Source organism: Quercus robur, chromosome 4, assembly GCF_932294415.1.
Source record: "Quercus robur chromosome 4, dhQueRobu3.1, whole genome shotgun sequence".
Taxonomy (NCBI): domain Eukaryota; kingdom Viridiplantae; phylum Streptophyta; class Magnoliopsida; order Fagales; family Fagaceae; genus Quercus; species Quercus robur.
Window position 1 is genome coordinate 72,470,863 of NC_065537.1, and position 24,461 is coordinate 72,495,323.

Genomic DNA, 24,461 nt, shown 5'->3' on the forward strand with positions numbered 1-24,461 from the left:
GGTTTCAATGGATTTTTAGTTAAAATCCAATAATTACTGAGTCTAATTGAGTTAATGACCATTTAACCCAACTAATAATTAGTTGGGTTTAGGTTCAATTAGAGTGGGTAGATTTAGGTGGACAAATAGGTCTGGGCTTACTTTGCCACTCCTAGATAGGAGTCACTTAGCCGAGGAAAGCACTACCTCAGCATCATTTGTAGTCTTGTAGATGACTTTTTAGTTCCAACTCCCAAGTTACAGAGGCAGCATGCTAGAAATAATAGGCCCAAAGCTATATTCAACCACACCCCACTGTTTTTTTTTTTTTTTTTTGGGCTCGAAACTAGGCCCAAGTGTTGTTTGGGTCCAAATGCTATAATTTAAAATTAATAGAATTGATGCGTCAGGCTTGGGTTTAAGTGATAAATGATAACCCAATAATAATTGTATTCTTTATAATGTGCTATATCTGAGTTTTAAATCCCTCCCAAATGCCATAATTCTTTATAGTGCCCTTTCTGACCATCTACCTATTTGGAAAAAAAAAAAAAAAAAATGGAGGGTCAATTATTGAGGTAGAGAATAAGATAGTCAAAATTATTTGATGTTTCCATCCTTCTATTTAGATATTTATTTGAAACTTAAAATAAGAAATTGTGAAACTTAAAAATTTTAGTTTTACTAAAAGAAATTAGAAAAATATAATGTGTAATAACAGTAGTTAGAAGAATATGGATTACTTCAAAAAAGAATAATATCAAACAAAAACACTAAAATAATAATATTATATATTTAGAAAATAGAGATATAGAAATTATTTTTAGAAACTGTTTAATTTTTAAGAAGAACAAATCAAATCTTGAAACACAAAAACATCTAAGGCTGTTTATTTATTTATTTATTTTTTATGGAAAGGGCTGGGTTGAATTTGGGTATATTATTTTTGGGTTAAATGGGTTTCAATGGGTTTTTAGTTAAAACCCAATAATTACTGGGTCTAATTGAATTGATGCCCATTTAACCCAACTAATAATTGGGTGGGTTTAGGTTCAATTAGAGTGGGTGAATTTGGATGGACAAATAAGTCTAGGCTTACTTTGCCACTCCTAGATAGGAGTCACTTAGCCGAGGAAAGCAATACCTCAGCATCATTTGTAGTCTTGAAGATGACTTTTTAGTTCCAACTCCCAAGTTACAAAGGCAGCATGCTGGAATAATAGGCCCAAAGCTATATTCAACCACACCCCACTGTTTTTTATTTTTAGTGCTCGAAACTAGGCCCAAGTGTTGTTTGGGTCCAAATGCTATAATTTAAAATTAATGGAATTGATGCGTCAGGCTTGGGTTTAAGTGATAAATGATAACCCAATAATAATTGTATTCTTTATAATGTGCTATATCTGAGTTTTAAATCCCTCCCAAATGCCATAATTCTTTATAGTGCCCTTTCTGACCATCTACCTATTTGAAAACAAAAAAACAAAAATGGAGGGTCAATTATTGAGGTAGAGAATAAGATAGTCAAAATTATTTGATGTTTCCATCCTTCTATTTAGATATTTATTTGAAACTTAAAATAATAAATTTTGAAACTTAAAAATTTTAGTTGCACTAAAAGAAATTAGAAAAATATAATGTGTAATAACAGTAGTTAGAAGAATATGGATTACTTCAAAAAAGAATAATATCAATCAAAAACACTAAAATAATAATATTATATGTGGGGACTATAGCCCAAAGTAACAAGTGGGGCCTTGGGCCCGTCCGAGGACACCAGCTCGTCCGAGAAGTTAACGTGGCTTAGGCAATCCATGTTAAGCCTATCACTGGAAACCAAGAAAACAGGTCCGAGGAGCAAATTCCTCCTCGGACACTGAAAATCCGGAGCAAACATACGTCCAAGCCACTGAAACCCACTCCCTAGATACGTGAAAAGGAAAGAAGCACAAAATATTTAAGCAAAAGCTGCCACCACCACATTGAATGCACTACAACTACTTTCCTGGCCGCTTTAATGTGGAGAAGACCCTTGAACAGTGTTACCTTAGCTACCACAACTCACAAAGAACTGAAAGAGGTGTCTGATGGGACTGATGCTCAAGTAGAGGTTTGGATGATCGACAAGTGTAAAACCCAGATGATAAGAAAATGCCTATATAATGTGTAGAAGCCCCCATAAGAAAAAGAGGGAAGAAAGAAGAAAAGAAGGGAGAGTACTATAGCATGCAAAGGAACCTTATTGCATTGATCTGTATACTCAAATTAAGTTTTTAGCCTATCAGATCGTGTGATCTTTCTGTGTAATGGCTTTTGTTCTTGTTCACGTGTTCCTTTATTCCATGCAATACCTCGCTTAACTTATTTAAACCTAGTTCTTTGACCCATACTTTACAAAAATTCATTGTGTTGGGCTTTTTGGACCAAGACTTACAAAATAGGGGTTTGGGCATCAAATTGTGGCCCTACATTATATATTTAGAAAATAGAGATATAGTAATTATTTTTAGAAACTGTTTAATTTTTAGAAGAACAAATCAAATCTTGAAACACTAAAACATCTAAGGCTGTTTATTTTTATTTTTTATTTTTTATTTTTTTATTTTATAGAAAGGGCTGGGTTGAATTTGGGTATATTATTTTTGGGTTAAATGAGTTTTAGTTAAAACCCAATAATTACTGGGTCTAATTGAGTTGATACCCATTTAACCCAACTAATAATTGGGTGGGTTTAGGTTCAATTAGAGTGGATGGATTTAGGTGGACAAATAGGTTTGAGCTTACTTTGCTACTCCTAGATAGGAGTCACTTAGCCGAGGAAAGCACTACCTCAGCATCATTTGTAGTCTTGTAGATGACTTTTTACTTACAACTCCCAAGTTACAAAGGCAGCATGCTGGAAATAATAGGCCTAAAGCTATATTCAACCACACCCCACTGTTTTTTTTTTTTTGCTCGAAACTAGGCCCAAGTGTTGTTTGGGTCCAAATGCTATAATTTAAAATTAATATAATTGTGCGTCAGGCTTGGGGTTAAGTGATAAATGATAACCCAATAATAATTGTATTCTTTATAATGTGCTATATCTGAGTTTTAAATCCCTCCCAAATGCCATAATTCTTTATAGTGCCCTTTCTGACCATCTACCTATTTGGGGAAAAAAAAAAAAATGGAGGGTCAATTATTGAGGTAGAGAATAAGATAGTCAAAATTATTTGATGTTTCCATCCTTCTATTTAGATATTTATTTGAAACTTAAAATAAGAAATTTTGAAACTAAAAAATTTTAGTTGTACTAAAAGAAATTAGAAAAATATAATGTGTAATAACAGTAGTTAGAAGAATATGGATTACTTCAGAAAAGAATAATATTAATCAAAAACACTAAAATAATAATATTATATATTTAGAAAATAGAGATATAGAAATTATTTTTAGAAACTGTTTAATTTTTAAGAAGAACAGATCATTTACAATAAAATTTTGAAAATAAAGTACACATTTTATATCACATTTCAAAATAATGATATATTTCCATACATCACATGACCGGGATTAGTTAGAATAAAAATGGCTTACAAGTTTTGCTCCTAATCATCACAGAAGACAAAGCAAACATATATTAGCTTCATTTTGTTTTTTGAGGAAAATAATTTATTAGGAAGGATACACAGGGGAGTGAATAGAACTCAAGGGTCAAGGTCGTCAACTAAAGCTCAAAAAGAGATGCAGGTGATGGGTTTTCACGTTGTACATTAATGTACAGAAAGAGGCCCATCAAGTGTAGAGGCAGGGATTATTTTAAATTCACGACATGCAAAGTATATATTTTACTCATATTTTTTGTTTTCACTTCTGACCATTCATTGATTCTTTTCTTGAATTGGAAACTGATCGATTTCCTCATTAAGATTGAATATTACATATGTAACATGCAACTAGTGTCACATTATTTAAATGTTAAAATAACGTTATACTTTGTATAATTTTAGATTCATAAAATAAAATTCAAAATATGAAATTGACTCTATTTATTTATTTCAAGTACTCTTCAAGGGATATTATCTTAAAAAAAAACACAAAAAAAAAAGAAAAATAAATAAAAGGAGAGAGGAAAGGAGATCTTGTTAAGCGTAAAAAAGGCTCTCATTACAAGATCTGCAAATTCCAAAATTTTTGTAAAACCTGGTGTTTCCGGGATCCAAATTCCAAAATGTCATAAATGGGTCCAAGGATACTGGAAATAATAGGCCTAACGCTATATACAACCGCACCCCAGTGCCTTTTTTTTGGGTCTTGAAACTAGACCTGAGTGTTGCTTGGGTCCAAATGACATAATTTAAAATGAATAGAATTGGTGGGTGGGGTTTGAGTTTCAATAAGTGATAATTCAATAATAATGATATCTTTGATAGTATCATATATTTAGGCTTTGAATCCCACCTATTCTAAATAAAAAATGGTGGGTCAATTATTGAGGTAGAGAATAAGATGGTCAAAATTATTTGATGTTTCGGTCATTCTATCTAAATATTTTGGTATGGGAAAAATGTCTTTTCTTGTAGAGAATTTGTTTTGAATTCTGTTGTTGTTCTTAACTTCTTGTTGTGGCCTAGTCTCGTTTTTCTTTCGTGAAAGAACGTCTTTTGAACCGTTAACTCTAACTTCATTGTACTACAAGACAATGTTATTAATACTGTTTGGTAACCAATGGTTAGAGCAGTGGCGAAGCCAGGAATTTTTCTTTGGGGGGGCCATGTTTAAAATGAGATCATAAATTTTTAACATGTATATACTATATTTATATTATGTATAATGAAAAATGTTATATTCACAATAAATTTTAGGTGACAGGTTGTTACTGATTTTAATCTAAGACCACCACTAAAATTATCTTTTTACCCACCAATAACAACAAATAACAACCCACCACCTAAAATTTATTGTGAAAATATTGTTAAAATGTTATGGACATGACATTTTTCTATATACAATAATCTTTCTGTCATTGAATGCATAAAAAAAACATATAATCAAATAAGTGAATAACCAATCATATATTTTTGTCAAATTTATAATAATATATTATATTTATATGATATATTATTATAGTATATTTATCATTCACCATTTTAATAATAAAAAAAATGCTTTGTCCAAAATATTTTCACAATATTTTCACCATAAATCTTAAGTAACAAATTATTATTAGTTGTTATTGGTGGACAAAAGATTAATTTCAATTGTGAATTTAAATTAGAACTAATTAAAAAATTAGAATCAATATCAACTTATTAACTATAATTTATTGTGAAAATATAGTGAGTGTAGCACTTTTATTAAAAAAAAAATTAATGAATAATAGAACAAGAGAATGAAAGCCAATAAGCTAGGCACGTAGCTGGGAGTAACTGAGATCACATTTTTCTTTTAAAATGTATAGTTTTAAAATCATACACATGTGGTCCTCTAGGATTAGAGCAAATAGTAAAGTATTTTAGGACTTAGAAATCTGTGAAGCACTAAAAGGCTTCAGAAAACAAGTCAGGGAAAAGAAGAAATAAGTTTTCTACTCCTAATATTTTCCCAAGACCCAGATTTGAGACAAAAAATTGTTAAGCTCGTAAGTTTCCTTCCTAAAAAATTTAAAAAAATTTGGGGGGGCCATGGCCCCCTTGGGCCATAACATAGCTCCGCCACTGGGTTAGAGGGTCATTTGATGTGAGAAACAAATATATATATATATATATATATATTCATACTTGAACACAATCAACTCATCAATGACCAATGTTGTTTTATTATTATTATTAATGTAACCATTATCTTTTAAAATTAGGGATCATTATGTCTCATTTAAAAAAAAAAACATTTATGTCAATTAATAATTAAAAAAAAAGTTGGAACATTAGTTCTCATACTTGTGACTTTGAGACTCCACTCAATGGTTTCAAATCTTCATGAAAGTTCTTTATGTAGCAACTGAAAAGATCACCAAGTTTTTAACATCAATCTTGATCTTGATAACCCTAAGTGTGTGTATGAAGGTAAACACCTCTAGATCTCACAAAAGATTCAACATACAACTCAACAAAGACTTTAGAGAGCTTTTGAGTACAAAACCCTAAATCTAAAAAAGAGGCACAAGCTGTACTCTAATCTCTTTAAAAAACTCATAAAAACGTGCTTAGAGTTTCCTTTATATATTAGGAGTAAAACACTTAACCCTACATGTTTATTGGGCTTGGGCTGAATTGGAAATTTTGCAAAAAATTAAATCTGCACGAGTTTCAATCAATCGAGCCTTGCAGATTTTGTCCAATAAATCTTGCAATCACTCTATTCCAATTTTACAATAAATCACGCTCTGAGCAAGCCTAAACCTGGACTCTATGTTTTGATCATGATTTGCCAATATAATACATATTGAAGTTCTAATACATTGGTTCCTAAAGTCTTAAAACCTAACAACGTCTATCATGATCAAGAATTCCTCTATACAAAAATCCAAAGCTACCCACACCAATTAAATTACTGGTGGAGAATGCATCTGTAGCATCTAGGAGACTTTGGTAAGATACATTCAAAAGTAAATTTCCTGAATTATTTAAAATACTCTCTCCTTTTTCTTTTTAAAGTTTGGAGAAGTAAAAATAACATTACCAAAGTTACTCCAAGAAGGCTAGAAATTATAGAGATTATTAGCTTTACAGAAAGAGTCAACTTCTTCTTCTTGGATTTATTGTATTTAGGATTTTTTTATAAAATAACTATAAAAGACAAACTTTATTATTAGTTAGCCAAGGATTGAAACTATTTTAGTATCTAACGACTCTAGCATGTGAGACTTGATTTTACTGTAGCAAATCGAGTTTGAAAGAGTCGATTTCCATTGGAACTCGACTCTCTAATACTCGATTTCCCTCCAGAAGACGATACCCAGAAATCACAGCAATGCAGAAATCCAAAAATCGCATCACAGCAACCCAAAAATCACAGCAATGCAGCCCAGAAAACACCAACGCAAGAAGAAATCGTGATTTTTGGGTTTGGATTTTTGCTCCGATTAAGATCGTGATTTGGGTTTGGGATTTTGAGAAATGGATTTGGATGGAGAAGGAAGAAGGGATTTAGATGAAATGGATTTTTGGGGGCTTGGAAGAAGGGAAGAAGATGGTGAACAGGACCTGAAATGGAGAAAAAAGAATGGAGGAAGAAGATGCACACAAAAATCGAGTCTCTTAAACTCGGTTTGCTACAATGAAATCGAGTTTCACAGACTCGAGTCGTTAGATACCAAAATTGTTTCAAACCTTGGCTAACTAATAATAAAGTTTGGCTTTTATAGTTATTTTATAAAAATATCCTTGTATTTACATATAGAAAGATCAAACTTAAGCATGCCTCCACAGAGTTTATTGTTTCCCTTAATCAACGTTGCCCTTGTATTCTTGAAAACTCCATTTATTGGTACCTCACCATCAAAATCGTTATAAGACAAATTCAATAATTGCAAGAAGATAAAGCTCTCCAAAAATTTTGGAATGTTTTTAGAGAAATCGTTTTTAGAAAAATCTAAAACTTGAAGTCTCCTTAATGATTCGAAAGATGAAGGAATGGCTCCTTGAAAGAAGTTGCTTCTCATGGCTAGAAATTATAGTTTTACACAACTACCAAGACTTGTTGGAATTTTTCCAAACGACATATTTTCAAAAGTATCAAAGTATTCTAATTTTTTTTAAATTTCCTACTTTTATAGGAAAAACACCAATAAATTTTTTGGCTGAAAAATCTAGAGCAATTGGTGAGAGTGAGAGGCCAATAACTTGATATTATATGGTACCACGAATTAGGTAATTCTAAACAATGTAACTGATTACTTTTTCCAAATTCCTTGATGCACCCACGTGAAACGCACCCACATCCTGACATCCCCACCTACTCATTTTGTTTACTTAAATTTGTAACCATTGTCCTTCTTTACTTTCTAGTTTCTTCCAGCCTTTCTCTCTAATATTTTTACCGTGGGTCTATCTATTTCCCTTCTTCTTCATCTTCCTTTTCACCTTCTCTGTTCAGTGTTCACGCTCTGAAGTCAGTTACTTAATTAGCCACGTGTAGGTATTTGATTGGCTCTAGTTTCATCCTAGGTGTGGCAAAGTGGCTTTTTCACATCTATGTTTGAGAACTATACACAATTTAAGCAGCAGGTGCTTTAACAATTCAATGAGCTGTCTGGCCTGACTATGAATCCATCAAAAAGTCAGGTTATATTCTCTCAGAGTCTAAATTTCAAACAGAAAATCTAAGCATTCAAGACTTCAAAGAGTGTTCTAATCATCTCAAATATTTTGGCCTTCCTCTCATCTCTTCAAAGAGTGTTCTCATCATCTCAAACATCTACATTATTTTTAGAAAAAAATTTTAGTTTCAACTAAATAAACTGTTCTCTAACCAGACTCTTGTCAACTTAAATGTTGTCACTGGCAGAGTGCAACTAATTTAGTCCATGCTATTTGGCATTCAAGTTTCTTAGACAAGTTCCTTCAATTTCGGTCCAATTCGTTCAAATTAGCAATCAAGGTTTTGTAACGTCCTTACTCAGTATGATTAATCTTCATTCTTTATAGATTACCATGCTGGATGCAAGTGATTATATACGATAGGAGCCATTTAGTCCAGGAAGTAGCAAAAACGGCATGCTTTATACGACAAGAACCCGGTGGTTACCAGATCAAAATTCCAAAATGTCATAAATAGGTCCAAGGATACTGGAAGTAATAGGCCCAAAGTTATATAACCACGACCCAGAGCATTTTATTTGGGCTCAAAATTTCATAATTTAAAATGAATGAAATATTATGAAATTGATGGGTCAGGCTTGAGTTTCTAATAGCCTAGTATGTAAGAAATATCAATTTACGCTCTGTTTGTTTCGCTGGAAAACCTTCTGTAAAGATAGTAAAAACTGGTTTCTTTATTTCATTGATTGATGATGAAAACTATATATACAAAGCTAACTTCATTTTCTTCACTTGGCAACTCGAAGCTCGAGTCCCTGAAGGCTGTTCTTGTTCAAATTGCTTGGATGAGTTCAACTCTACTTGTTCTGCTATTGATTCCTTAGCTGCCTTAGTTGAATCTCCAAGTTGCTTCACTGCAACTTCCTTATGCTTCACTGCAACTGCCTTCTGGTTTTGGCTTTGATATAGTAATAATGGTATTTCTTTTGGGCTATAAACTAGACCCAAGTGTTCTTTAAAAATCATGACTTGGGGACATTGCTGACCATTCATTGGTTCTTTTCTTGAATTATCAATTTCTTCATTGAGATTAAATATTAGAAATTTAAATATGCATCTAGTGTTGCATTATTTAAAATTTAATATAACGTTATTTTGTGTATACTGTTAAATTTATAAAATAAAATATAATTAATTATGAAATCGCCTCTCTCTATTTATTTCAAGTAAACTTCAAAAAATATTACCTGAAAAAAAAAAAAAAAAAAAAAAAAAAAAAAAAAAAAGAGAGAAAAAAAATGATCCTGTTAAGCATGAAAGGACTCTCATTACAAGATTTACAGGTAACTATTGGGTGTAATGCAATAACCTTAACAGTATGATATTGCAAGTACGTATCTTTTCTTGTATATAATCATCAAATTATGGATGACAAACATCTGAATAGTGCTAATAATTTGATGACAAATTATCCAAGGATTGAAGTTGTAGCATTCTTTTGTGAAAAATGAAGGCAAACAAAAGAAGGAAGTCAACAATTTTAATGTGGTTCGGCCATAAAAGCCTACATTCACGGAGTCTCTATTATTTTTTAAAGTAATGTTATAGCCACAAATTATTTCATAGATATGATTACCAAAAAAAAAAAAAATCTATGACAAATACAAAATAAACTAATAAGTGATTGCTAAAAGAAACAAAAGGAGGTTCTACAAATCTGATTATTTTTTTCCAATATTATGCAAAATCAAAACCTCATCAAGTCATGATCGCACCTTCCAATGGAAAAATTGGCCCTGTGTACTAACTTGATCGCACCTTCCAATGGGGTCATTGGTCCTCTATACCTGCATTCAAGGAAGACAATCATCTCTTTAAACCATTGAATTGAGGGAAGTCATTTTTTTTTTTTTTTTTTGAAAGGAGCAAGGTTGACCAGTGTGGCTTCCTTATTTGGGCGTAACCATAATAGCATCCTACTTGTTCTCGGGCGAGTCTCCATACCGCCAATCTACGTGAGGAATTGGGAAGTCATTTCTATGTATAAGAAAAACATGCTTTGGTTTTCAAAATAGATTATAGAAATGGATTTTGGGTACTTGTGAGATAGTTAAGATTATAAACAACTATATCGTTCCCAATAAATTAGTTAAATTTCTTACCCATTAAAGTTTCATACTTGGACATTCTCCCAAAAAAATAAAAAAAATCGTACTTGAAGTAATTAAAGCCCATGTCTACATCAAAGTCATCAAAGATGTCTCTATATAAAGTACAGAGTGTTAGTACAGTGCCAATAATCTCAACCACACCAATGGTAGAAATCACCAAATCGAAAATAGCTTAAACGTCATTTTGATTTATGTATATTTCAACAAACATTTTGTTTTTGGGGGGGGACAGGACAAAAAAGAGCTTATCCTAAATCATAGAAAACAAATTGGACTAATCTTAATCATATGAATAGCACCATCATGTAATCGAATTTCACATGGCATCAATATTATCAATTTCACTATAATAAAAGAAAGTACCGTGACAAGTACATGACATTGTGTAGGCTATATGATCCCCCTCCCTTCATAAAGGTTAGAGCAACAAGTACTATAAGAAACAATTTACCTGTAAGTTAAAGTACTCTTTCTCCGCATATTCTAGTTCTAAGGAGTTTCTCTCTAATCAAATGCAACTGAGCTACAACATCAATCATGTTCATCCTTTCTCTCAGAGATTCCATAGAACAAGACACTCCAATTCCAAATATCAAAATCAAGCACTCCAAAATTTTGTGACTTCCTATTCGATTTTGAATGTGAGTATCATTTGTCCTTGTTTCCATATCTTCTCTTTCCCAAAGTATAATAGGATCCACAATGTTAATGACTAGTTTGGGCAATGCTCAAGTTCCATGCAATTTTTTTATTTTTTTTATTTTTTTAAGTTTGATCGCCCCATACTCAATTTTCTACAAATCGAGTTTTACATTGAAACTCGATTTTGAGAAAATCGAGTTACAAAAGAGGAGCATTTTCCTAATTAGTTTGGAAAAGGGGGCAGAAGGCTGTATAATTTGTGTGAAAAGGGCATTGGCCCAGATTCCCCTTAATTACTGCATATGTTGTCGTTTTGTACGAAGTCAGTTTTCCTTGTGTATGCCGATATTATAAAATGCAAAAATGCTATCAATACTGTTTACAAAAATGCACAAAACACATTCCACATTTAGGAATGCAAACAATTTTACATCCTACTACAATTTTACCAAATTGTTCATTCAGGCATTTTAACAATTCCTTTGATATTTGAACTTAGAACCTATGCATCCAAAACCCATTTACAAGCATATTGCCTAAGTGTGAGTTTTAATTAGCTTAACCGGTAAAGTTTCTAATGGATAAATAAAAGATCTGGAGTTCAATCTATCATCAGGAGTAGATGCTATAAGTTGAAATTCTCTATTTAAAAAAAAAAAAAAAAAAAAAAGATCATATTGCCTAAATGCACTCATGCACTCAAACACGTAAATTTCTCCTTAAATTAACAAAAAATAAAATAAAATAAAAATCTAGCTCATAAGGTAAAGACAATAATAAATAGACTTGGCCAAGCCTAACTGTGTCTCTCCTTTGCAATGGCACATTAACATAAGATTAGGCCCGATCTAAACTAGTCAAGCCGAACTAAATTAGGCCTAAACACACTAACTTTTGTTCAAAATTTGATTAGGTGTGAATAAGCCCAGTTCTAATGGGCAATTGATCAAAAGTGATTGGGCCAAACTGAAGTTGAGCTTGCATCAAATGCTTGAACCGAGATCAAGAAAAAGGGGCAAAGACCAATTGGTACACTACAAGTCTACAACATCCCAAATCACATAAAATGAACCAAATGCTCAAGTGCACAAAAAGAAAAAAGAGAAAAAGAGAAAATTTCCCTCAAAATTTATAAAATTGGTTCAAATTACATTTTGAATGGATTAAATAATGACTGAAATTCACTAAAAAGGAATTTGAACTACACCTTGAACAGTTGAAATTCCCCAAAATGATTTGGAATCACACCTTCAATAAATAAAATTCATAAAAATTAATTTCTTATATACTTGAGTTGTTAAAATTCACAACCTAATTCTAAATTACATTTATTAATTGGTTAAAATTCGCCAAAATTATTTTGAATTGAATCTTTAATGATTGAAATCCACAAAATAACTTTAAATTACATCTTCAATTGTTGAAATTAAATTCTCCATAATTAACTGAATTACACTTAAATTTTTAAGATTATCCAAAATTATTTTGATTACTCATTACTCCATTCACATTGTTAAAATTAATTTAGAATTATACAGTAAGTTGTTAAAAATGTTAAAATTCCCTAGGATTAGACCTTAGCCATTTCGAATCCACAACACATACCCATTATTAATTGTTGAAGGGAAAATCATCCTTTGGCTAGCAAGGAAGAGTAAGGTCAAACTTTCAGTACCAGGCTCTTTAGTCAAAGGATGATCGATCCCATCAGTAACAATACGACCTGATTGTTTATCAAAATAAGATGGATTTATAAGTATGAAAAGAATGGTGAAAACCCAAATATAATTCAGAGGGAACACAATAAGAGGATAATATCACAGCAAGCAAGCGACAATGAATGAATATAGAAAACACAAAAAAAAAAGTGCACATAGCTTCTAGCATTGAAATGTAGAGCTACGCATTTTGTCTGATTCTCTTATATCAACTTGTTCTAATATGCTAGATTGGAATTCTTCTGAATATTTCAACTCTATGTGATTGTAGCACTCAAATAATCGATCCAGAGAAAACCCCCAATTTATCTTCCTTGTGTCTTGAGCAAAAGAAAAATCATCTTTTATTTTTTTCCCTTAGTGTTGTACAAACCACTATTCTTTTTCCTTCAGTCGGTTTCAAAACTGTGTCTTAGTTTGCAGTCTCTCTCTCTCTCATAAAAACCACAGGCACACAATATTTGCTTTATATATAAAGTACCTGCCATCGCCTGACACTTCTAGTATAATTAGGAATAGGAGTTTTATTCATGCAAGCCAACTTCACCTATTTCACCTTGAAATAGAATTCCATGTGGGCTGGACTTCTAGGTGCAACCTTGCACCCATCATGATTGAAGGGTTTCGCAAATCCCACATTGATTGTTCTACATTTTCATTGCCTACGATATTCGAATCCATTGATATTCTTGGGAAGAAATTTCAAACATGAGAGGAAATATATCAATGCTCCAATTGATTATTATCAACATGTAGGGGTGAAATCAATAATTTTTGCTCGAGGGGACAACTCCTGTTTTTAAAAGTTATATCTTAAAAAATGTTTAATAGTTATAAATATTTAAAAAAATTTGAAAAAAAAAATTTCATTGCCAACGATATTCCAAAATTTCCTATGAAGAATTTCTAACATAGCAAGAAAGATATCAATGCTCAAATTGATTATTGTCAGCAAGCAGGGGCAGAATTAAGTATTTTTTTCTTGAGAGGCCAATTCATATTTTTATAAGCTATAACTTAAAATATGATTAATAGTTACAAATATTATAAAGGAATTTAAAAAAAATTTATTTCAAGAAAAAAAAATTCATATTTAATATCTCATCCACTACATCCAAATGAGGTGGTATTAACTTGAAACATGATCGATTTTTTCCACCATCAGGTTGTATATTGTTAGATGGATCTTGGTGAAAGGAAAAAAAGAAAAAGAAAAAAGATTTCGATTTGCGTTTTGCGTTTTGCTTTTTTTTTTTTTTTTTTTTTTTTTTCTACACGCGTTTAAGACTTTCAGGAGACAAGCGAGTACTGTTTAGTACTGTTTGGCCCTGATTTTTTTACTTTTCTGTCAATCAGTGGGTCCGTGCACTGTTTATGGACCCACAAATTTCATTTTTTATCAATTTTTTCATTAAAAATGGGTCCCACAGCACTATTCACACATTTAAAAATTATTTTGCTACAGTGTTTTCAGTTTTCAGTTTTCAGTTTCAGCAAAATAAGTTCTATCCAAACACACCCTAACTAAAAACTAGTAAAGGATTTTTTATGGGCTAGATGGGCGGTCAAACAGAATGGAGGTCCATCAGGACTTAGGCTAGGTTTTGAATAAGAAACCCATTAACTTTTCTAAGAGAGGCCCAATCTCTTGAAAACCCAACCCGTTACATTTTTTTTTTCTTTTTTTATTTACGAACCCCCTTACATCTTCCAAAAGGACCAAGACAAAGCCCTAACTAAAAAAATTTATTATTATTTTCCCCTAAAAAATAATGGCTTACTACTTGAAGCGTGCTTAGTACGTATATAAATTTGATTTTACTTAATTACTTGCACAATGGATTCTTTTTTTTTTTTTTTTTTTTTTTTTTTTTTTTATAGTTACAACATAGGAAAGATTTAAATTCTAGATATGTTCATTAAATATAACAGAAGATGCTAATAAACAGTGAATTTTATTTTTATGACATAGTGACTCAAAACTATAAATGTTCACAAAATAAAACAATAATAATAAAGACACCATGATATTAATCATGAAAACAACTTTCCGTAAAAATTAATTAATTAAATAATGAAACAAACTTCAGAGGTAAAATTCACCAATTATTTGAATTGATGTAATAAATTTGAATACTAACGTGTCCATTATTATTATTATTATTATTATTATTATTTTGGGATACATGGATGTTTGGTTAGGGGGATTTACCGTGTAGTCGATTTGTTTAAAGTCAGTTACTACTTGTTGCTCTTTTTGTGGGCCTTTTTGCCGAGTCTCATTTTTCTTTTAGGAAAGAATGTCTTTAATTTAAACTGTAAGTTCATAGTTCATTATATTACCATATTACTAATCAATGTTATTAATACTGTTTGGTAACCAATGGTTAAAGATTTAAACAAAAAATATAAAATATTACAATGTTTTGTATTTTCATACATGAACACAATCAATTCAATCAATGGTCAATGTTGTTTTATTTTTGTTTCTCAAAAAAAAAATGTTGTTTTATTTTTATTATTATTAGTGCAACCATTATCTTTTAAAATTAGGGATCATTATGTGTCACTTTGAAAAGAAAAAAAAATTGTCAATTAATAGTTTTTATTAACTTTAGCCTTTAAGCTGTTTTAAAATATAAGATTTCCCTTAATACTTTTAGTGAAATTGCCAAATGTGTGACCATTTATTCTACAAGCCTTAAACCTATTTTATGGAAAAATCCTCAATTTTTATTTCATTACAAGAATTTGATATGAACCAATAGAAATCTGAAATTTTAATTATGAGAAATAAACATTCTTTTTTTCCTTCACTTTTCATGTAAAGGATATGCTTCTAAACCACACCAAAAATGATTATGAATTCATATTTGGTATGCATGCAACTGCTTTCGCAAATAAGGATAATAATTTATTAGGAACAATATAGGGGAACCAACCATCATCATCCTCAACCAAGGCCCAAAGCAGGGGATGTACGTGATGGGTTAGAGTTTTCAAGTTGAACAAAAAGAAGCCTATCAAGTGTCAAGACATTGATAGTTTTTTCTATATCTTTTTTAAGTTTTAAATTCAAGAAATGCAAAGATGTTTTATTTATATACATTCTTCTCACTTCTGAACATAATTTGAGTATTTCTTGAATTGGAAATTGATCAAATTCTTCATTAAGATTAAATATTACAAATTTAAAAATATATTTAGTATTGCATTATTTAAAATTTAAAATAACGTTATAGTTTGTATATAGTTAAATTCCTAAAATAAAATCTAAATTAACTATGAAATAGACCATCTTTAATTATTTCAAGTAAATTAACTTCAAAAGATATTATTTGGAAAAAAATTCCTATCAACATAAAAGGACTTTCATTATAAGATCTATAAGAAACTATTCGGTGCTTAGCAATAAGCACCAACCTTAATGGTATGATCTTGAAGTACAAATCGCTTTTTCTTGTACATAATCATCAAATCATGGGTGACAAACATCTTCATAGTGCTAATAATTTGCAGTGACAAAGGAACTAGTAACTACCAAACTAGAAGCCTTGTTGGCTACTGGTGCTATCCAAGGCTCGAAAGCTGTAAAATTCCTTTGTGAAAAGGAAGACAACAATTTTAACGTGGCTCAGCCATAAAAGCCTACATCCACAGAGTCTCTATCATTTTTTTAAAGTAATATTACAGCCACAAATTATTCCATGGATATTAAAAAAAAATAAATAAATAAAACAAAACAAAACAAAACAAAACAAAACTATGACAAATACAAGATAAACTAATAAGTGAGTGTTAAAAGAAACAAAAGGAGGTGCTACAAATCTGATTATTCTGTTCCAACATTATAGAAAATCAAAACCTCATTAAGTCATGATGCCTTCCAATAGGGTCACTAGCCCTCTGTACCTGCATTCAAGGAGGACAATTATCCCTCTAAATCATTGACTTAAAGGAAATCATTTCTATGTATAAGAAGTTTTGGTTTTTAAAATAATAAAGGGGATTCATAGTAATGCAAAAAGGTTCAATTTTCGAATCCTAAACTCATTAAATGTTTTATGGAAATGGTTATCCTGGTACTTGAGAGATAGATAAGATTATAAACGACTAAATAATTCCCAGTAAATTAGTTAAACTTCTTACCCATTAAAATTCCATACTTAGAGTAATTCAAGCCTATGTCTACATCAAAGTCATCAAACGCATCTCTATAAAAAGTATTGAGTGTAAGTACAATACCAATAATCACTAATGGTAGAAATCACCAAATCGAAAATAGCTTAAATGTCATTTTCATTTATGTATTTTACAACAAACATTTTGAGGGGGGACGGGACAAAAAAGAGCATATTTTGAATCATAGAAAACATATTAGATGAATCTTAATCATATGAATAGTACCATCATGTATTCAAATTTCACATAGCATCAATACTATCAATTTCGCTAGAACAAAAGAAAGTACCGTGACAAGCACATAGCATTGTGTTGGATATATGATCCCCCTCCCTCCATAAAGGTTTGGAGGGGGTGTTAAGAGCAACAAGTACTATGTCATGAACAATTTACCTGTAAATTGAAGTCTTTCTCGGCGTCTTCTTGTTCTGAGGAGCTTGTCTCTAATCAAATGCAACTGAGCTACAACATCACTAATGTTCATCCTTTCTCTTGGAGATTCCATAGAACAAGAAACTCCAATTCCAAATATCAAAATCAAGCACTCCAAAATTTTGGGACATCCTATTCGATTTTGATTGTGAGTGTCATTTGTCCTAGTTTCCATATCTTCTCTTTCCAAAAGAATAATAGGATCCACAATGTTGATCACTCGTTCGGGCAAAGCTCCTCTAACGAAATCATGAAGGTTCAAGTCGTCTTTGAAAATGTTATCAGTGGGCCTTTTCCCTGTGAACATCTCCAATAATAATATACCATAACTATAGATATCACCAAAAGTTGATACCTCATTTCCCATACCATATTCTGCAATTGCACATAGCATTTAGAATATGATTGATCTAGTTTCATATTAAAATAATAATAATAATAATAATAATAATATAATAGCACAACTTTGAAAGATATTTCTATCGGCATATAAAATGAAAAAAAATTATGACATGTAGAACTTTTTATAGGACATGCTCCATCATCTAAAAGGATTCCTTAAGTTATTTTCATGCTTGAAATTTGCACACTAAAAAATATATTGAAAAGAAAAGTATTTAATGCTCAAAAATGGAAAAGATATTCACCTGGAGGAGCGTAACCAACTGTTCCTTTTAATCCGATAGAGCTTGATTGATTAGCAAAACACTCTTGGGTGGCCTCATGGAGGAACCTTGCTAAGCCAAAATCACCAACATGTCCAGTCATTTCATCATCAAGAAGAACATTGCTAGGCTTGAGGTCACAATGAACAATTGGTGAATGGCAACGATGATGAAGATATTCCAATGCATTTGCAACATCAATAGCAATATTCAGTCTTTGAAGAAAATTCAAATGTGTTTGTTCTTCAGGAACCTCATTTCTTCTTGAAACTGGATGCAACCACCCATCTAGGTTGCCGTTAGTCATGAACTCATATACCAATGCTTTGAAATCATGACCTTGATAGTCAACACCTGAACATGCTGTGAGTACCTTCACTAGATTCCGATGTCTGATATTTCTCAAAGCCTCACATTCAGCAATAAAACTTTTTGAAGCTCCATGCTGCAAAAGGTTGAGCACCTTGACAGCAACTTTACGTCTGTCATGATCAAGAATTCCTCTATATACAGATCCAAAGCTACCCACACCAATTAAATTAGTGGTGGAGAATGCATCTGTAGCTTTTAGGAGACTATGGTAAGATACATTCAAAAGTAAATTTCCTGAATTACTTAAAATACTTTCTCTTCTTTTTCTTTTTAAAGTGTGGAGAAGTAAAAATAACATTACCAAAGTTACTCCAAGAAGGCCAGATAATATAGAGATTATTAGCTTCAAGGAAGGAGTCAACTTCCTCTTCTTGGATTTATTGTATTTACATACAGGAAGATGAAACTTAGGCATGCCTCCACAAAGCTTACCGTTCCCCTCAATCACAGTTGCACTTGTGTTCTTGAAAACTCCATTTGTTGGTACCTCACCGTCAAAATCGTTATAAGACAAATTCAATAACTGCAAGAAGATAAAGCTCTCCAAAAATTTTGGAATATTGCTAGAGAAATTGTTTTTAGAAAGATCTAAAACTTCAAGACCCCTTAATGATTCCAAAGATGAAGGAATGACCCCTTGAAAGAAGTTGCTTCCCATTGATAGAATTTCAAGTTTTACACAACTACCAATACTTGCAGGAATTTTACCAAACAACATGTTTTCATTAATATGAAACTCTTGTAGATTTATGAAATTTCCTACTTCTATGGGAAGGACACCAGTAAATTTGTTGTCTGACAAGTCTAGAAAAATTAGTGAGAATAAGAGACTAAAGACTTGATATGATATGGTACCACTGAGATTGTTATTAGCAAGATTCAAATCATTCATATTTTGACACTTGCCCAGACTCAAAGGGATGCTTCCTTGAAGATTATTATCCTCTAAATGCAAGCTTATCAAAAGAGTTAAATTTCCAAGAGAGGAAGGAATGTTCCCAAAGAAACTGTTTTGAGATAAATCCAAAATTTGTAACTTTCGAAGTTTTCCAATTTCAGAAGGAATATTTCCTGATAATTTATTGTTCCACATCTCTAGATCCTCCAAATTGATCAGATTTCCTATCCCAAGAGGAATGTTCCCAGATATGTTATTATTATCTAAATGCAATTGGGTGACAGTAATTGAGAAATTGACAATGCACTTGGGCAACTCTCCCCCAAAGTTATTCACGTTTATCCCTAAAAAGGTTAGATATGTAGAATTTTTCAAAGAACAGAGAAAACTCAAGTCATTTGCCCCTCCATTTCCAAGCTCGTTAGAAGATATGGTAAAAACTGAAACTCTATATAACTTCTCCAAAGAAGGAACTCCTCCTCTTAGTTTATTTTTGGGAAATTGAAGTATCCGTAGATTTGAGGCATTAGATATTGAAATAGGGATAGGTCCAGTAAATTGATTGCCAGCAATGCTAAAAAATTCGATATTTTGTAGGGTGATACCTATGTCCGATGGAAGGTGCCCTTGGATTTGGTTGACTCCTACATCAAACATTTGTAATGAAGACAAATTGAAGATTGAGGGAGGAATTCTTCCAGACAACCTATTTAGACCGACATAAAAAATTGTAAGTTTCGTCAATTGGCCAAAAGAATGAGGGATACTCCCACCCAAGTCATTAGAAGTTGTACCAAACTTTTCTAGAGAGGATAAGTTGTCGAAAGAAGGTGGGATACTTCCTGTCAAATTATTCACTTGAAAATTAATGAATTGGAGTTTTGACAAAGTGCCAAGAGTTGCAGGGATTTCCCCATCCAAAAGGTTGCGACCGAAACTAATGAATTTGAGATTGGTACAATGGGATAAATTTCTTGGAATTTTGCCACTAAGTGTGTTGTTGTCCAAATATAGGGTTTGCAATCTGCGTAAACGGTCAATTTCTGAAGGAATTTCATTATGAAAGCTATTGTTTGGGAGTGATAAATTCTTCAAAAAACTTAAATTACCAACATGTGGTGATATAAAGCCTACCAGTTTCGAAGATTGCAGGTCCAACTGAATGACCCTTTGATGTCGACGACCACAAGTAACCCCTCGCCATTGACAAAAGTGGATGCTATCATTCCAAGAGCTCAAAACCTGGAGAGGATCATCAGTGATCTTGGCTTTGAACTCAAGCAATGCCAACCGGTCCGTCTCATTATTCCCGCCAACAACAGAGGTGACTAACAAGCCACACCACCAGAGAAGGATAAAAGCATGCATGAAAAAAGAAGAGGACGGTGGAGATGAACTCCACTGGTAAAGCCCCATATGCAATATGGTTGAGGAGGCAGTTGGTACAAGTGTGTATTGTGAGGGAAGGCTAATTTGGCTGTGTATAGAATCTCAAGAAGTGGCGAATTTATAAAGAGGGCGAGAGAGAAGAAATTTGGTGCGAGAATTTAGGGGATTATAGTCGGTCTGATCATCTTTAATTAATAAGACCGTTAACCCATGATCCACGTGGAATGCTATAGTTTTGCCCCCTTTATATTAAACCAAAGGTGTAATTATTTGGTGTATTTTAAGTTTTAACAATTAAGGATTTGGATGTGCAGCGTCCGTACTGAGCTGAGCCTAAAATACACGTTTCCAGACCCTACAGCGTGTCCCACACGCTTATGTCTGATTAAGAGACATGGTCGCAGATTTGGCTTGAAGATTTTAGAGACAATTTAGCTATTCCATCAAGTGTGGGCTGGAACCCACATGTGCCACACACCAACATCTTTTTTTATTGTTACTATTTGATAGTTGCAACAAAAAAAAAGAAAAAAAGAAAAGATTAATCGAACCATGGCTCTCATAAAGATGAGCAGACAATGCTACTAAATTACAAGATTTTTAAAATATATTTGAATACTATTTATTATTAAAAATTGAAAATACTGTAATAAAATAATTTTTTAAATGTGTGAATAGTACTGTAAGACCTAGTTTTAATTTTTTTTTTAAATACTCGCAGGTTTCGTAAACAATACATAAGACCCACAAAAAACGCTGGACATGTAAAAACGTTGGATGTGGCCGCTGTCCAACCATACACTTAGTATCCGTTTGGATACGGATGAAAACTCACGCGTCTGCATTTTTACCTTTTTTTTTTTTTGTTGACTAGCGCCTCTTACATTGTTTATGGGACATGAACAATATATTAAAGCAAATATACAATGTTTGAAAAAGTAAACAATAATCAAAAACTTATTTATTTATTTTTAACAATAAATTATTAATTTTCAACCAAATAAAAAGTATTCAAATACACCCTTAATATAATTATTTTTAAGCACCTAATCCTCTTCACTCTTCTCTCTTCTGCAACAAATGGCCGAATGGCCTTTTCCTTTATTTCTTCACATTTTTCTTCTTTTCTTCCTTCCACACTCTTCACGTCAAGTCACAATAAATGCAAGCACACAGGCTTTCACTTTTGTACAGCCAACTTCTTTTTCTTGAGCCAATTTTCTTCTTCCTTCAGTGTGTCCCACACGCTTGAGTCTGATTAAGAGACATGGTTGCAAATGGTTGGCTTGAAGACTATAGAGACAAGCTTATTAATTGAGCTATTCCATCAAGTGTGGGCTGGACGTGTGCCACATACCCAACATCTTTTTTATTGTTAAAAATTTGATAGTTGCAACAACCAAAAAAAAAAATATATATATTATTCCATCCATAACTTGATGAACAGACAATACTATTAAATTATAGGACTCTTAAGATCAGTTTGGATATTGTTTATTACTAAAAAATAAAAACTAAAAATACTATAGCAAAATAATTTTTAAATGTGTAAATAATACCATGAGATCCAGTTTAAAATTTGTTTTTTGAACAAAAAACTTGTGGGTTCCGTAAACAGTGTATAGAACCCACAAAAAATGCTAGATGCTCAAAAACGCTGGACATGGCCGCTATCCAAACATACACTTAGTCTAGTTATTTTTAAGTAAGATTTTTCCATTTTTAATTTTAAAAAATTTCTTTTTGTGTAAGAAATGTAATAGGTGCTATCAAAAAACTTCTATAATTTCTTTTTGTGTAAGAAATTGTAACTGGGGCTATCAAAAAACTTCTATAAGCGATAAATGCATTTGGAAAATAATTAGACTACTCATTTTATATAACTTTAGATCTTTTAATCAAAGTATATTCGTCTATTTCTAAAAGCTCTTTATAACTTGTAGTTTTGATAATAAATCTATACCACAAAAAATTTCATCTAAACGTTTATTTTTTTACTAGTAACAAATTTCTTATTAAGAGATCCTTTTTTTAGATTCAATTAATTCTTCTATTCTCTGCTTTTTTTTTAAAGTATGTATATTCATATTTTTTAATATACCTTTATCGGTTAAAAATATGTAGAAATAAAATAAACAAGATCTACAATAAAAATTCTAATCCAACTAGGATAAAATAAATTGTAAAGTGTAGTATAATAAAACCTAATTTTTTTTTTTGGCAAATTACAATTTACCCGCCTATAATTTGGCCGAAATTAAAGTTGTTTACCTGTAATTTGAAATTTGACACTTTACCTACATAAGATTTGACCGAAATTTAAGTTGTCTACCTGTGGTTTGAAATCCTATGATGCAAATCTTCCGTCGGTTTCTTTTTTATTTTATTTGATCTTGTATTTTTATGGTTTTTTTTTTTTTTTTTAGATGAGAGAGATATAAAAGTGGAGCAAAATCAACTATTTAGCCATGTTTTTAACAAAGGTAGGTTACGAAACTCTACCTAAATATATGTGAGTAAAGCTTTCTCCTATAGACTTGAACTCTGGCCCTTGTTCCCACTACTCACAAGCACTTATACTTGTGAAGTGACCATCACGCTAAGAGTATACTGTTATAAAACATAATTTATCAAATGCACTATATATGAGAGTTTTACTTATTGATGGAAATGCACTAGTATTTGTTTCAAACTGAATGGGTAATTCCATCAAATGAAAATATATAGGACAAAGTTTAGTTACAAAATTAATTATAGCCTAAGGGTACAACCTTACTCAATATCTTTTTATTGGAGATGAATTTTGATAAATCCACCATTGGATTAAATTTTCTTCTTATATTTTCCATACTTGCAAAATTTCTAAAAAATTAAAAATCAATAATTATGTCATCAATAAAATGTTTAAATTGTAAGTTTTTGTATTTTAAATTTATGCGTAAAATATAATATTGTAGATTATATAGTAAATAATATTTTATTAGTACAAAATTTGACATGTGTATTGAAAACGTAAAGAACATGCAATTCAATAGTTAACTTTTTGAAATATGTAGTAATGTTAATGATGTTAAATAAGGTTGTAGCCTTAGACTATAACCAACTTTGTAGCTAAAATTTGTCCAATAATATATTGTCAATTTAGTTAAATCTGTCATAATGTCGCTAAATTAAAATGATGAACGGATGAATTAAGTCTATCATGAAATGGGTCTAGTTCCTCATTTGCAGTTGATAATATATATATATATATATATATATATGTATGTATGTATAAAATAAATGAAAGAAGAAAGGAAAAGAAAAGTAACATGACATGTAGGTCCATGAGGCATCTTTGTCATCTAATCAATGGGTTAGGTGAATAGGTGTGAATAGAAAACCAGTGGTTTATTTATGGTCTTAGTCCATAATTAATCTTCAGGACACATAATGATCGTAGAGGTGTATTGTTAATTGAAGTTTCAATATACATTGATTTACATATATAATTACTTTAGTTAGTTACTAGCCTCGTGCTCAGAGGCTCTTTTATTTATTTTTTTTTTGGTCAAAGGTTAACAATTTGCATCTATTATAATTTGAAAATATATTTTTTTACAAAAAAATAAAAATGATAAATTTTAGAAATAAGCAACTGTAATTTCTTTCTTAGACGTGTGTTTGAAAGTGGTATAGTGATATATAGAGAAAAGTTTGGGTAGGAAAAATAAGATGAACGTAATGGGAAAGAAGACTGAATTTTAGAAGTTCTCTTATTTTTTTTATTT

At 31.4% G+C, this 24,461-nt stretch overlaps 1 protein-coding gene and 1 long non-coding RNA gene across 3 annotated transcripts in view; one reads left to right on the forward strand and one right to left on the reverse strand.

Moving 5' to 3' along the window:
• LOC126723608 (uncharacterized) overlaps positions 1-24,461 on the forward strand; it is an 87,639-nt gene that overhangs the window by 6,565 nt on the left and 56,613 nt on the right. The window lies entirely within an intron of this gene.
• LOC126723604 (probable LRR receptor-like serine/threonine-protein kinase At3g47570) lies at positions 16,376-20,886 on the reverse strand. 2 transcript variants are annotated; one of them, XM_050427184.1, is made up of 3 exons: positions 18,015-20,886; positions 17,329-17,742; positions 16,376-16,665 (listed from the first exon to the last, which is right to left on the reverse strand). In XM_050427184.1, exons 1-3 carry the CDS (start codon positions 20,716-20,718, stop codon positions 16,652-16,654), a joined length of 3,132 nt encoding a protein of 1,043 aa, XP_050283141.1. In that variant the 5' UTR covers positions 20,719-20,886; the 3' UTR covers positions 16,376-16,651. The 2 variants fall into 2 exon arrangements, with proteins under 2 accessions (XP_050283141.1, XP_050283140.1); XM_050427183.1 differs by lacking the exon at positions 16,376-16,665 and having other exon boundaries at positions 16,687-17,742.

Excerpts from the sequence above, each read along its gene's own strand:
- LOC126723604 (XM_050427183.1), bottom strand. The coding sequence starts at position 20,718 with ATGGGGCTTTACCAGTGGAGTTCATCTCCACCGTCCTCTTCTTTTTTC. Across the intron at positions 17,743-18,014 it reads AGTTGGTTACGCTCCTCCAG|AATATGGTATGGGAAATGAG; the intron begins GTGAATATCTTT and ends GTGCAATTGCAG.